The sequence below is a fragment of the Medicago truncatula genome, chromosome 2, assembly GCF_003473485.1.
Source record: "Medicago truncatula cultivar Jemalong A17 chromosome 2, MtrunA17r5.0-ANR, whole genome shotgun sequence".
Taxonomy (NCBI): Eukaryota; Viridiplantae; Streptophyta; class Magnoliopsida; order Fabales; family Fabaceae; genus Medicago; species Medicago truncatula.
Genome location: NC_053043.1, coordinates 1,495,390 through 1,511,253, shown reverse-complemented (window position 1 = coordinate 1,511,253; position 15,864 = coordinate 1,495,390). Strand labels below are relative to the sequence as shown.

The 15,864-nt window shown below is 32.1% G+C and overlaps 1 protein-coding gene across 2 annotated transcripts; it reads right to left on the bottom strand.

The window, feature by feature from the left end:
- Window positions 1–5,074: 5,074 nt before the first annotated feature.
- Window positions 5,075–9,784, bottom strand: LOC11418827 (high affinity sulfate transporter 2). Of its 2 annotated transcripts, none has more exons than XM_013606950.3 (14): window positions 9,707–9,784; window positions 9,142–9,492; window positions 8,980–9,028; window positions 8,696–8,900; window positions 8,438–8,612; window positions 8,130–8,195; window positions 7,919–8,032; window positions 7,720–7,836; window positions 7,505–7,631; window positions 6,931–7,217; window positions 6,283–6,473; window positions 6,114–6,199; window positions 5,948–6,024; window positions 5,075–5,621 (listed from the first exon to the last, which is right to left on the bottom strand). In XM_013606950.3, the coding sequence occupies exons 2-14, from the start codon at window positions 9,481–9,483 to the stop codon at window positions 5,481–5,483; spliced, it is 1,977 nt and encodes a 658-aa protein (XP_013462404.1). In that variant the 5' UTR covers window positions 9,484–9,492; window positions 9,707–9,784; the 3' UTR covers window positions 5,075–5,480. The 2 variants fall into 2 exon arrangements, with proteins under 2 accessions (XP_013462404.1, XP_024632900.1); XM_024777132.2 differs by lacking the exon at window positions 9,707–9,784 and adding an exon at window positions 9,601–9,618.
- Window positions 9,785–15,864: the final 6,080 nt, after the last annotated feature.

Sequence of the window (15,864 nt, the reverse complement as noted above, 5' to 3'; positions counted from 1 at the left end):
AAATCAATTAGATAGGTTTTAGGAGGAGTGAAGTTAGAAAATCATTGTTAGGGTTTGGAGGAGGGGAATTAGGAAATATGGTTAGGTTTTGAAGGAGGGAAAAGTTGCTAAAATATTAGGTTAAAATATTAGGTTAAAATTAGGGCAACAAAGCTTTGTTTAGGAATAAGAGATAGGGTTAATTAAATAGGGTTAATACAGTAAAATTAAGCAAAGAAGTTATGTTAAATCTAGGGCAAAATTTTGCGTTCGGGTTAACTTTAAGGAATAAGAGATTAAATAGGGTTAATACAGTAAAATTAAGCAAAAAAGTTAAGTTAAATCTAGGGCAAAATTTTGCATTCGGGTTAACTTTAAGGAATAAGAGATTGCAATAGTTGTTATGTATGGATTGGTCCCCTCGGATTAGTCGATTCTTGATCGGATACCGAGTTTTCAAAAAAAAAAAAAAAGTTGTTATGTTATTTTTTATGGCTTTAGACTCTGTGTTGCAAAATTTTAGTTTACGCAGCTTTGATTTTCACATTTATAAAGGACAATAATTTCCATAATTTATAAAAAATTTCCTTCATAACTAAATTTTTAAAAAATACGTTATTCAAGAAAATCGCACTTGTTTTAGTAGCAAAGTTGTCACAGACGAACAATTGATTATAGCATATCGTAGGTGGCACAAATGTCATCCTCTTAACTTTATAGTATTAAAATGGACTATAATCCCAGATATGGATGTAATTCCTAAATAATCAAGTAACATAAGACGAGTTCAAGTAACATTCTTCTATCTATCAAGAGAGTAATATTCTTTTTTTTTTTTGTCAAGTAGTCTATTGGCTAGAGCTCACAATTAAATTATGGAGAAGTGGAGTGTCTGGGGTTCGAACCCCAGCCCCTGCATATAATATGCAATATCCCTACCAACTGAGCTAACAGAGAGTAATATTCTTCTAACTATAAATATCATAATAGTTTGTCGATCAGAAAGGAAAAAAAATCATAATTATTGTGTGTAGTAATACGTTAACAAATGCCTTAATTCCCTAGAGTGTATTTAGATAGTGAATTTTAATGAGAGAATGTAATTTTTCGAAGTATTTAAATTGACTTGAACCAAATTTCACTGTTTGAGAAAGTATTTAAGTCATTTTTAAAATTTAAGGCATTTAGATAAGAATTTTTCTCTTGCAAAATTAGAGGGATTTAAAATAATACCTAAATTACAAAAAGTTCAAAATTCTTTGTCATTTTCATCGCACACGTTTCTCACACGACTCTCATTCTCTTCACCTTGTCTCTCTCTCCTGACGGTCGTGTGCTTCTCTCTCCTCGCAGTCGTGAGCTTCTCTCTCCTCGTCGTTGTTTGCTTCTCTCTCCTCGCATCATCTTCGCCACCGTCTGCTTTTGTTAACCTTGTTATAAAATTATCGCATCATCTTCTTCAGATTTCTAGCTCATGTATGTATTTTTTTTCTTATAATTGATAGATCGTAGTGCTTATTGACTTATTTCATTGTTTTTATTAGAATTGATGGATTTCACTGTGTAAGCGGTTAGAACTCTTTGATTTCGGAGTTTTTTGGATTTAAGTTGTTAGAATTGACTTATTTTATTGTTTTTCTGATTTAAGCCATTAGAATAAGTCAATCCTAATGGCTTAAATAAGAAAAACAATAAAATAAGTCAATTATAACAACTTAAAATCCAAAATAAAAAGAACTCCGAAATCAACAAGTTCGAACCGCTTACACAGTGAAATCTATCAATTCTAATGGCTTAAATCAGAAAAACAATGAAATAAGTCAATAAATCAATGAGCTATATCAGTTATAAGCAAAAAAATATACATACATGAGCTAGGAATCTGAAGAAGTTGATGTGATAATCGTATAGCAAGGTTGAGAGAAGCACACGACAGTGAAGATGATGTGATAATTTGTCTGCAACCGCGAAGATGATGCGAGGAGAGAGAGAAGCAAACGACAATGAGGAGAGAGAAGCACACAACGGCGAGGAGAGAGAGAGGCACAATGAAGAGAATGAGAGAGAAGCATCGCGGGAGAAGAGAATGAGAGTAGTGTGAGAAACGCGTGTGATGAAAATGACAGAGAATTTTGAAATTTTTGTAATTTAGGTGTTATTTTAAATCCTTCAAATTATGCAAGAGAGAAATTCTTATCTAAATGCCTTGAATTTTAGGAATGACTTAAATATTTTCTCAAACAGTGAAATTTGGTCCAAGTCAATTTAAATAGTCCAAAAAAATGCATTCCCTAGTTCAATTTCTCTATCCAAACACACTCATAGGGTATTTGTTTTTTGCCTATAATTTTTTTAGGGTGAGGGGATGATGCCCATGCCCTAATCGAAGGTATGTAAAACTTTCAAGCTCAAAAAAATGCTTACAAATGTATTTACATTTACTCCTCTCTAATTGCATTAGCAGAGCTCGAACCCAAGACCTCTCATATTGAAGACCTATATTTTTATTACTAGCCCAAACCTTTGGGCTATGTTTGAATTGGTGGATAGTGATGGAATGGATTGAGATGAAGCCACATTCTATTGTTTGCTTTTGTATAAAAAAAAATGGAATGGAATGCAGTGTGATGGAATTCATTCCATCCAATACCAATCATTCAACCAATTTTTTATTTCCCCCAATTTGAGGTGTATCCAATGGAATGGAATGCATTTATAATACAATTACAATTTTGTCCCTTTTTTTCTAAGTTTAAAAGGTCTTTACCCCCCTGAAATATAGGTCATTTTCGGTTTTCCCCCCTGTAAAATTTTTATTTTGATTCACCCCCTTTAAAATATTTTTGTTTTGATTTATCCCCCTGACAGGCCAAACAAAAACTAAAATTTCTTAAAAAAAAAATTGGTTTTTGTTTGGCCTATTAGGGGGTAAATCAAAACAAAAATATTTTACATGGGGTGAATCAAAATAAAAATTTTACAGGTGGGAAAATCGGAAATTGGTTTTCTATGAATAAATTTGGTAAACTTGAAACAAACACACATGTGCCTTTATCTCTCTAAATAGAAGATATGGAGAGTAGTCTAAAATGGAAAGGATCTTGACTCATAAAAAGCAGAAGAAAAAAAAACAAAGGGGGAAATGGATGTTTTATTATCCTTAAATTCAAGCTTCATTACCAATTTCCAAACCATATCCACATCATATCCTTTCACTTTCAAATAAGCAACAAAGACATCTGCCAATATGGATCCTCTCCTTCATAAACATAGAAACAGACCAACACTACCTCACCAACTAACACAGTTTTTTCATAAAAATTAAAATTTAAAAACTTTTAAAAGAACAAATAATCGAATAGATTCCATATTCGGGATTAATCAAATAGGGAAAAAAATAGATCAGTGCAATGTTGTTAGAATCTAGATGCGTGAAAATAGCAGAATATATCGTCAGTCCAACCTCCAAGTATTATGTCTCGACTTATCACATATATCAGTATGTGTGATTGAGTGGGTAGAGATGCATGTGAAAGTAGGGAGCTGAATGTGTCACTATAAATATAGAGAATGAGCAGTAAGGTTTTTTATTTTGTTTTTTTCGTTTTTTATTAATGAATTATCTCTATTTATATAGGATTAGCTACCAAAATACTTTGATATTCTCTGTATTTTTGTAGTGGCAAGCGTGGCACTCTTTTAGATAAACTAAAACAATGATATGTCCTTTATTTTTCCAACATAATTGTTGTTCTTGACAAATTGGATTGTGGTTTTAATATGACTAATCTCATGTATATAAGCTCAACTCTTGTTATAATATGAAGAATCTTTTGTATAACTTCATATTTGATTAATATTGTATGATCATACTTATTATGCAATACTTGTTTTTTATTTCCTGTGGTGTGTTCAATTAAAGTGGCTTATTAATTGATGGATAGTGCTTTATATATATTAATTTATTAAAAAAAAACTAAAATATGGTTTTATTCCTTGCAAATATGCCTCGTTTTGGTTTTAGTCCCTGCAGAACTTTTTTTTTGTTTTTGGTCCCTGCAAAATTTTTTGTTTTTGAAAATAGTCCACAACCCCACTTTTGTGATGATTTGCATACGTGGTACATTATAACTGAACCAATTTTTTAGTTTTTGGTCCCTGCAAAATATTTTGTTTTTAAAAAAGGTCCCTGCAAAAGGGACTATTTTCAAAAACAAAAAATTTTGCAAGGACCAAAAACAAATTTTTTTTTTACAGGGACTAAAATCAAAACGAGGCATATTTGCAAGGACTAAAACCATATTTTAGCCAAAAAAAAATATACATAGAAAGTTTAGTTGTGGATTTGCATTGAAATTGCTATGGACAGTTTAGTTGTGCTTTTGCTATGAATTTTTGGTTTTCTGTTTAGCCATGGATTTGCAACGAATTGCTAAGTTAAGCTGTAGTTATGTTGCTACGGAAATGTTACAACCATTTCATAGATATTCTGTAGCATATCCATAGCTAACTTCTCTGCTATAAATTAGCTACAAATGTTGTCGCAGCAAATCACATATTTTAATTTCTTGTGGTGGAATGAGTTAGGGTTGAATCTGTTAATTGTGCTCCAGTCTATCTTTTTTACTACTAAAACTATATTTTCACTTTTTCTCCTATTGTTTTTTTGGACTACGATTTTATTTGGGTAAGTAAATCATTCTGTTTTAAAAACCTATTTTTACAATTATCTACAGCGGGTATTGTGAGGTGGTGGATTGCATACCCTTTTATGTTAGATATAATATTTTATCTGACTGATTCTTGAATGAAGTAATTATCTATGTGATTCATATATGAATGTATGAATTTAGTTTTCAAATCGTCCAAGTTCATCATGTTGGTCATTGTATGTATAGTATATCACTCTGTTAATTTAGTTGCATGTGTAGGCCATGACATCAACTATATAATAAACCTTAACTCTGAAACATTGTTTATTTATAATATATGCTTGTTAACTCAATCAATTCATGAAGTCAATTCTCTCTTATTATTCTTTCATTTTTAATTGGTTTTGCCTCCAATCATTGAGTATATATAATTCACAAAAGAATATTATCATTATCATTAGATTCCACACTATAAGATAAACAAGAGGTATAAATTATAATATTACTTTCTCCAGTCTTAAATATAAGCAAAAATTGATTAAACAAAGTTGATGTATTTAGTTCAATATTTAGACCAAATATATCAGCTATATTCTTTTACAAGTTTTTTTTGCTTATATCCAAGACCATAGTAGTATAATCAACATAAAAAACATGTATTTCTTTCCTTATGACTATACATCACATCAACTGGAACTAGAAATCAATGAGAATAAACAAAACTAAAGAAAACAAATCAACGTGCCCCTTCATTGTTCCTAAGAGCTCCCTTAATAGTTTCACACACCCTTTTCTTTATATTTTATTTAAATACACACTTCAGTTGGAATGGTTATTATGTTGTGTTCTTCATAAATCTAACCCCTTTGGACCAAAAGTTGCAACAGCATCACCTACAGTTAGAAATATTTTATCTTCCCCGATTAAGTCTGATAATTTCGATGCATGCAGTTTCTCGATTACAATTGGTCCCGGGTTTGCCAAGAGAAGCTGTCAAAACGTCACAAACATGAATAATATTTTAGTACAAGTTGAAGCAGTGTTATAAATTATAATAATATCATCATAGATGGATTTCTTGGCACACAAGAAATTATTTCACTGCTTGATTGAATTAAGCTATGCCATTACAAGCATGTGGTTGTACATTTAATTGAATGGATAACTTCAAAATCATTTTGAATTTTGTTAATTTCAGAGATCAAACATTGGAACTGTTTACCATTTGTTTCCAATTTTAAGAAGAGTTCTTATAGTAATGACTAATGATGTAGAAAAATAAAAATAAATGTTAGAATTTTGTAAATGTTAACTACCTGGATATCTCTTTTCTTGAGGCTCTTAAGTAAATCTTCAAAGGAATGGATGCCACTAGTGTCAATATCAGTAACAGCTACAATAATATGGTTGCTTAATTATTAAATTCAATCATCAAAATAAATCATGAAAAAGTGGATGAAAGGATTTCATTAAAAGTCTTACGTGACATTTCGACAATGAGATGTTGTATACTTGGATATTCACTTGATGTCCTTAGAATCTCTTCATCAGTCAGCCACTTCAATATTCTGTAAATTATGTTTCACTCATTCATCAGCCTCAATTCCATCAAAATTGATCAGAAAGTGTGTAGAAACTTGATAATATATACCTGTCCTTGATGTAGTTGGAGTTCGAGAAATAGATTGCAGAATCAACCCTGACAATCAACATGCCTGGAATCTGTGCTGCTTTAGGATATTGCAGGATGTTCCTATAAACAGTTGTCCCTGGAAGCTTCCCTAGTACTGCAGTCTTTGGCCTTGTCACTTGTAAAAGAATTTTGGCAAAAGATATTGCCACCTGCATGCATCAAGAGGGTTAAGTAAATGTTAAACAAGGTTTTAAATCGTAGGTTCATAGTTGCGGTTTGTAAGTTTAAGTTGTCAAACTCGTTATAATCTCTTTTCAGACCTATAAACTCTGATACTATAAGTAGGTCAAGTGATGGTTTGTAAAGTGATAAGTATTAGTATTTGTAAACTTCTTTCAAACCTTTAAGCTCTGATAATATTAAGTTTTTATACTAGACATAACTCATATTTACACAATCGGCTTGTAACGTGAGTAATGTCACTCTCTACGTATTTTCAAAGTTTATCTCTTTTCAACGTGGGACTTGAGTTTTTCCAATGATCGCAATATTTAATATCGTAAATATTATTGCCAAATACAGCTAATATGTAGCTAGCTACAATTGCATTCGCAGAAACATGAAAAACCTTGATTTAAAGGAGAAATGGTTTGATATTTTGATTACCGCAATCACAAGGCCAACTTCAACACTTTTGAAGATGACACCAAAGAAGGCTCCCATGCAAGCTAGAAAATCAAATTTGTCAATCTTCCACAGAAGAATGGCTGCTTCATAGTCGATCAGGCTCATCACGGCAGCTATAATAATTGAGGCAAGCACTGCATTTGGAGTGTACTTGAATAGTGGTGTAATCACTAACAGAGTTAACAGCAACACTGTGGCCATAACTATGTTTGATACAGCAGTTTTACAACCAGCCATATAGTTCACAGCTGAGCGAGAAAATGATCCTGAAAAAAAAAATCGGAAACGCTCATCAAGATAACGGTAATAATCGTGAAACTAGGGGAACAAAAATCGCGAATCAGCAAAAGTAAAGGACCAAAAGTGTATTCAAGCCAAAATAAAAAAGATTTGATTGAAGTGCATAAGATATTTCTATAAGAAAAGATATAATAAAGTCAATTTCATTAGCCATCATGGCGAGGTTTTGAAAATAAGCTAAAAACAGTTTATGGACATGTCATAAGCTGTTTTCATAAGCTCTCTCAAACAGTAAATAAGCCCTCTTTGGTACCTGTAGCCACGTAGCAAGATGTCAAAGAACCAACAACGTTCATTGTTCCTAGTGCCACCATTTCTCTGTTACCATCTAGTGAATAGTCTTTCATAGCAGCAAATGTTCTTCCAATAGCCACAGCTTCCTATAAATTTAAAATCAATATTGACTCAAATGTTCTATAAATGTTTATGAAACAAAAGGGATGAGGAATTTTCAGTAAATTTGCTTACCGTGAGTGCGACCATACCAGAAATCAAACCAATCCGAATAGCAGCACTAAAATATTTTCCACTGAAAATTAATTTATTAATAGATAATGGATTCACACCCTTCTCAATATGTCTCACCTGAAATAGCATACTTTTGAGTCTTAAAAACAGTGCTTCATTTTGTTTAAAATTATTGAAGAAATAACTATATGCTACTTACAATTGCTACTCCATCCTTGTCTGCCCTTGTAATGTAAACAGAAAGAGTAGACGCTATAACACAAATCATAGGAGACATTGCAGACACCCAAAAGAGTTTCTTATTCTTCTTAGCCTGTTTTATTGCAACATAAGAATAGTCATAAAAGGGTCAATAAATGTAAATATTAAATGGAAATGAAGAGAGGAAGGGTAGTTTTTGGCATTCTTACAATATATTTTGTTATAAAAAGGAAGACCAAGAATGATAGTCCAATTATTATTGTCTGCCAATTCCACTGTAAGCAGAAACAACTTAATCACGTACTTATCGCATAAACTCTTATCATATAATTGCTTATTTATAAACTCTTTCTATAACAATAGATAAAATAAAGTCTAGTTGTTTTCATATAAGCTATATGCTGTTTTCATAAGTCATCCTGACTAACTTATGAAAATAAGCTGAAAACAACTTATGAATAGTCTTGCAAATAGATAATATACTTGAGGAAGATTTCAAAAGAAAATGAAGGCTTACCCCATGGTGGGCTGCCTTAAAAACCGATGTCATGACAGAAACAATATCAGTTTTCTTGGTGAATTTTTTTATACCAAGAAGACCTTTAAGTTGTTGGAGTGCAATAGTAATGGCAGCTCCACCCATGAATCCAACAATGGCAGCATGAGATAGGAAGTCAATCAAGAAACCAAGCCTGCAAAATGAAGAAAAAGGAATTAGTCAAAGCATACACAAGACAAGAACCATGCATTTATAGTAGTACGTACTGTAGTTTACCTTAAAACTCCAAGTGCCATTTGAACGACTCCTGCAAAGAAAGTGGAAGTAAAAGCAAGAGCAAGGTATTCAGGACTTTTGAAGTCACTGATCTCCTCTGAAAGCAGACTTCCAAGCAAGAGAGACACCACAGCTACTGGTCCTATGGCAATATCTCTTGAACTTCCCATGAAAGCATACACAAGAGGAGCAACAAAACTTGTATCTGCAAAACCAAACTCGTCGTCAATATTAACTGAAGAAGGTATATAATCTGAACTACATAATATATCAAAGTTGCTTACATAGTGCATACTGAGGTTCCAAATTTGCAAGCTTTGCATATGCAATATCCTGTTTATGCATTCACATTTACACAAACGTCTAATCAGATTTCTATGTATCGACATGCCATAATATTTACACAAATAGATTTTACTTTGAGACATTTGTACAAATAAATATACCTGAGGAATGCAAAGACTTGCAATGGTGAGTCCAGAAATCAAATCACCCTTGAAACTTTTAAGATTGTAACCTCTTCCCCATTCCAAAATAGGGAAAACAGATTGGAGTCCAAGAACAAACTTTCTTTTCTTTGTTTGGTCTTTAAACTTGGCAAAAGGGTCATCTGAGAAGAAAGTTTCATTGAAACTGTGTTTGAAATCTTGGAAAAGTGTCTGCTTAGGAGGACCTGAAACTTTGTGCATATGTGGAAGAATAGCACCACCGTGTCCACGTGATGAAGGATTGCTCTTTATTTCTTCCATGGCCCTTGACACAGCATCATCACTAAAAACTTGACTCATTTTAATAACCTGCAAAAAACCATACACTAATCAGCAAAAATTCAGAAACAAAAAGTAGCTTTTGTAATTTAGCATGAAAGTCTATTTTTCTTAGTCAACTGATAGCTGCATAATTACATTTTGTCATGTGAAGTTTAGCTTAATTTAACAGAATAATATTGGAATTGCCGTTTAATTTGGATAAAGAATATAATTGAATCAAAAGGAGACAATGTGAAAGTACCAAACCAAGTGATGTTTGCAAGAGAGGATATCACCCTTAACTTGTTTTTTTTCTTGTGGCAAGCCAATGCTATGCCTATATATAGAGTTGGAAAAGAGATAGGTGGAAATATATATATATATAATTAATTATTTGAAGCTTTGTATCAACTATCAGGATGAGATATTATGATTCATATATTAATTCTATTATTTGATCCAAGTCAACCATTTTATTTAAGGTCAAGTTGTTCTAAGAAAATATTTTTGTTTTATCTTTTATTTTCATTTAGGTTTGATAAATAAATGGTGTATATAAATATCCCAATTTTTTTTTTTTGTCCCTAAATATTTTCCACTTTTTTTGGTCCCCAAAAGTTTCCGTCAACACTTTTAATCCATGTTATTAATTGAGATTAACTAAGGGTGACATGTCACTGCCACACGTGCCATCTTTAGCCACGTGGCTAAGTTTACGTTGTTATCATTTAGCCACGGTCAAGGCTATTTTAGCCACGATGGAACCGTGACTAAATAGAAGAATAGAATTTCCAAATTTCTTGATCATTCTTACGACTTCAACATATCACCACTAAGCCATAGACATAGCAATGCTGAAATCTCATATTTGAGGCCATGGTTTAGATCCACCTTCAACATAAGAACGACGAAGAAATTTGGGAATTATATTCTTCTATTTAGCTAAATGCGATTTAACCAGACTAAATGACACATAAATTGTGGAACATGAACTTAGCAACATCAGTGTCATGTCACCCTCCGTTAGTCCCTTTTAATAGTTGAGACTAAATGGGGAGAGGATCGAGGAAAATAATGTCTCCGAGCCAACACAACAATGGAAGGCCAAGGATCATAGAGAGCAAATATAATGGTTGACTTGGATCAATTAACTAAATTAACATCCCTTTGTTCAAATATTTATGAGAAGATTTATATGTGAACGTCATAATGTCAATGTTAATTTGGTTGATGTGCAAAATATGATGTTCAAAATGAGATCCCAAGAAATAATCATGAGAAAATTTCGAAGGGAGAAAATATATTGCATTTGTCAACTTTTTTCTTTATTTCTTTTTCTCTCTTTCTTTCCCTATGTTAGGTTTATGTTCCGTTTGTTTTTATTCTTTTTCCTTTGTTATAATCTATTTCTAGAGTATAGAAAAAAAATCTAGAGATTGTATCATATGACTCAAACCTAAAATACGACCTATAATACGAGGTTAATTTGTCGATTTGTAACATTCATTTATGTAACATTTCTAGTTTTCCAAATTTATATAAAAATAAATTAAGTACAACTTGCACTCTTTTTTTTTAGGGAAATTACAACTTGCACGTTATTTACATACTTATAACATAAGGTCAAATATTTGTATAATTGATAACAAAGATAGAAAAATGAAAATAAAATGTACAATTTTTTAAGACGTATATATTTTTGGATAAACCAGGAGAAAGGGCAGGCAGGCATCAAGAGGGACCTCCGACATCCCAACTAGGTTGTCACCCCGGAGAACCTCCATCCTACGCCGCCAAGCTCAAAATATTATTAAAAAAAAGGGGAAAAATATATACAAGAGGGGGGACTAGGCCAAGACCCTCAAAGCAAAAGCTAAAAAGGAAAAAGAAAAAACAAGAAGCAGCAGATTAAGGGAATCTGTAATTGAGCAGACCTACTCTATCCCTGAAAAAATCAGCAGTCACATTTTGGGGTAACGAGGTAAACCAGACAGTGCCGTGAGCTGAATGACCCATGGCTGCCAACTTGTCAGCACAACAGTTGCCTTCACGGAAAATATGAGATGAGATGACATGAATACCACAATTGCGAGCATTGTGCCACCTATTACGCATCCGAATCGGGACCAAGGAAATGTTATGAAAGACCATAAGAGCACTCATGGAGTCTTTAAGACGTATATATAAACAACAAAAGTTTTATATTTTTCAAGTGGTTAGGGAAAAGTGATGAGTTGACAATGGAGAAAAATGAGATTATATGATAAAAGTCTTTAAAATGGGATTCTCGTATAATGTAGACTAACCATGATACCTGGATAAGCTTAATTATTGATATTGACTAATTATCAATTCATTTCCACACAATAGGGTGGCAAGTTTGTTTTTGTTTTTCTTCTCGTATGTTGACGTTGGCCATTCATTCACTCAATAAGTGTTTTAGGCTACTACAATGCAACTAGTTTTTGACCTATTCAGTTGATGAAAATATGTTTTATTTTAGAACGTGTAATATTTTATCAAATCCATCAAATGTAATATTAATAAAGTTGATTAATATTTGATGTTTGTGGAAGGCTTGATGATTCACAAATTGTTTTATTTTATTAGTTTGTGAAATTAGGTATTCACACTCGCAAATGCAACGGTGAACCCTAAACTAAATCGTTAAATGACGCAAATATCTATCACTTATGTCACCTATATTGTATCTTCGAAATGATTTTGACAATATGTGATATGATTCTAGACATAGTGACCATTTTATATAGAGAAATGATATTTATACAACTATTTTGTGACATCTATCTTTTATATATTATGATGTGCGCCGACGATCTCATGCCAATAAATCTATAAAAAAAAATAAAAAATTGTTTATCATACAAAATATATATACAACGCCACGTTCTATCAAAAAAAAATATACAACACCACACAAACCAACGAATTTTTATTTAGTTCATAAATATATGACTCATATTTTATAAAGGGTGTGATTTTGAGTCTCACGTCATTTGAGCTGTGATGAAACTGCCTGGTTGCATTTGAAAAATACAACGGAAATAATTTATTTAAATTTTCTTAATATAATGTATAAGAATTATGATATTAAGAAAAAATAAAGTAGTGGTCACACTGACATGCACGTCTAGTGCTAAACATCATACAGAAATTCCTATTTAATACTATATTGTACTAAAAATTATGAAGAATATATTGCTCTTTTTGTTTTTAATAAAATATTAAAATTTTATCAAATAGTTTTGAAGTATGGTAATTGTGTAATTTTAGTCTCGTTATACACTCCATTAATATAAACAAGTTTTATACATGTATTAAGTTATACCTCACTATCTAGCAATTTATAAAAATATTTTAAGAACTAATATAAAGTAACAAATTAATTAGACATTATTGGATACATATGGAAAACTTTTTTATTTCACCAATTAAATTTGTAAAAATATTTTAAGAACTAAGATAAACTAACAAAGTTGAATTAAGCCTCTATATGTATATTGATTCCACGGTCTACATCAATATCAACTCGTGTATCAAAATCAGAGATGCAAACTAGGGAAGATAGAATATACAATACTATTAATTAATTAAAACCAAGATTCTTGAAAAGAAAACCAGCTTAGGGCTTCCATGAATAGTGCTCGTATAGTGTCTAAGTTCATGGAGGTTTGAAAGGGTTGAATTTGTGTGGGTGCCACAACATGTACTAGGTGGAGTGCTATTAATTTCATGCTAATTTTTAATCTTGGAATTGCGTGTTACAAGAAATTAAATAAGGAAAGCTGTTTTGCTTGCTTTGCTGCTTGAATTGATTATGCTGCTATACTGTACTATATATTGCTAAATATTCATAAATAAATACAATAATTGTTTTGGTGTTAGTTGACGGTAGACATGGTTGGGTGTTTTGGAGCAATTTGGATTTGCCAGTTGCTATGAAAATGATGATTCAGTCGAGAATGGATTACTAAATACTTTTTAGGTTTTTATTTTCTTGTTAAATATTTAACATTATTGCATGTAGTAAATATTTAACTATACACTTCACAATTTTAAATAGTAGTTATTACAACTTTGATGAATCAATATCTAAGGTTGTAAAACGACAGAATTATGGGAGAATAGGTTCACACTTGAAATTCTGTTTATTTTTACATATGATAGAGAATTTCTGTACTGTAATTCTTTCTTAAAAAAAATAAGGTTTTGTTATTGGTGTTGTTTATACGAATGGTTAAATTAACTATCATTTAGTAAAATATCAGTATGATACCAATAACATTGTAAAAAAATTACCAGCGAAAGTTAGTTTAGCGGAATGATTTAAACTCCTACGAGGCGATAACGTAAAGAGACATTCATATTTAGTGTCTGACACGTCTCGTATATACCTCTAAGGAACCAATGAGAATAAAGAAAAACATTCTAAATATTTTGGAGAAAAAAAAAATCAATATTTTAAAATAAAAAATAAAAAAACACAATATTTTGAAAAGAAAAAAGCATTATGCACAAGCACGATGGGAAAAAAAATATATATGTATAGAAAAAATTTAGTTAGTGTTTCTTATTATGCAGATATATAATAGATTTTGAAAAAAAATGAGAAATACAAATTTCAATAGTAAGAATTGTATGACTGCATATTATATTATTGATTTTACACAAAAATTCCCAACCAGAGATTTGTTAATGCAGAACACCTAATTTTGTTTATGATTACAAAACTTTGGAGGTTTGTCACTAATATTTGCATATAGTCCATTTAAACTTTTCAATCTAAACTTGATATGATGAAACAAATGTAGAACCAAGATTCAATTGTTTTGCAGGAAATTGTTCACTTCATGAGAATATCCAAAAAGAAGAAAGGCTATGTGGCTTTTAAACTTGATCTCGAGAAAGCTTTTGATAATGTCAAATGAGAATTCCTTGATAATTGTCTTCATGATTTTGGTTTCCCTGATATTACCATTAAGCTTATTATGCACTGTGTTACTTCATCCACTTTCTCTATTTTATGGAATGGAAATAAATTGCCTCAGTTCAAACCGACTCATAGCCTTCGGCAAGGGGATCCACTCTCTCCATACCTTTTCATTCTTTGCATGGAGAAACTCTCTATGGCTATTAATAATGCAGTGAATCAAGGAAGTTGGGAACCTATTCAGATCACCACCACAGGGCCTCATTTATCTCATCTTCTCTTTGCGGATGACGTTCTTCTCTTCATAAAAGCCAAAGGCTCCCAGTTCAAATTTGTGTCCGATTTATTTGACGGTTTCAGCAAGACTTCAGGCTTAAAGATTAATCTCTCTAAGTCTAGAGATTTCTTTTCTTCAGGTACTCCTCCAGCAAAAGTTCACAAGCTCACAGCTATATCTGGAATCCGCAGCACAACATCTCTTGACAAGTACCTAGGCTTCCCTATCCTCAAAGGGCGGCCTAAGAGGAGTGATTTTTTATTCATAATTGAACAAATGCAAAATAGACTAGCAACTTGGAAGAGCAAACTTCTCAATAAAACATGTAGACTGACTCTAGCTTCATCTGTTTTATCCTCCATTCCAACATATTATATGCAAATAAATTGGCTTCCTCAAAATATTTGCGACAGTATTGACCAAACCACTCGTAATTTTATTTAGATAATCACAACAACAAAGGTATTCATCTTGTAAATTGAGAGACAGTTGCTAGTCCGATAAAATTAAGGGGTTTGGGTATTCGTTCAGCTAGAGAAGCTAACACTTGTCTCCTAGGGAAGCTTTTTTGGAACATGGTACAAAAAACTGACAAATTATGGGTGAATCTTCTTTCTAGTAATTATTCTAGTGGCCATAATTTCCTTCACACGGCAACAGCCCATCACAACAACTCCCCATCCTAGTCTTCCATTATCCAAGCAAAAAGTGTTCTAAAAAGCGGTTACACATGGAGAGCAGGTTCAGGTAATTCTTCCTTTTGGCACACCAACTGGAGTTCTCTTGGTAAGCTTGCTACTCAGGTTCCCTTTGTGGATATTCATGATCTTCATCTAACAATAAAAGATTTTTTCACCATTGCTGGTCAACGGTCTCAAGCGCTCTACACCATCCTCCCAACAGATATAGCTGAAGTCATCAACAACACTTGTCTCACTTTTAACGCTTCCATAGATGATGCTTATATTTGGCCTCATAATAACAGTGGTGTTTACTCTACGAATAGTGGATACAATTGGATTTTATCACAAACAGAAAATGAGAACTATAACAACACAACTTCGGCTTGGATTTGGAGATTAAAAGTTCCGGAAAAATTCAATTTTTTTGTCTGGCTTGCTTGTCACAACGTTGTCCCTACTTTGTCTTTGCTCAACCGTAGGAACATGACCAATTCAGCCATCTGCAACAA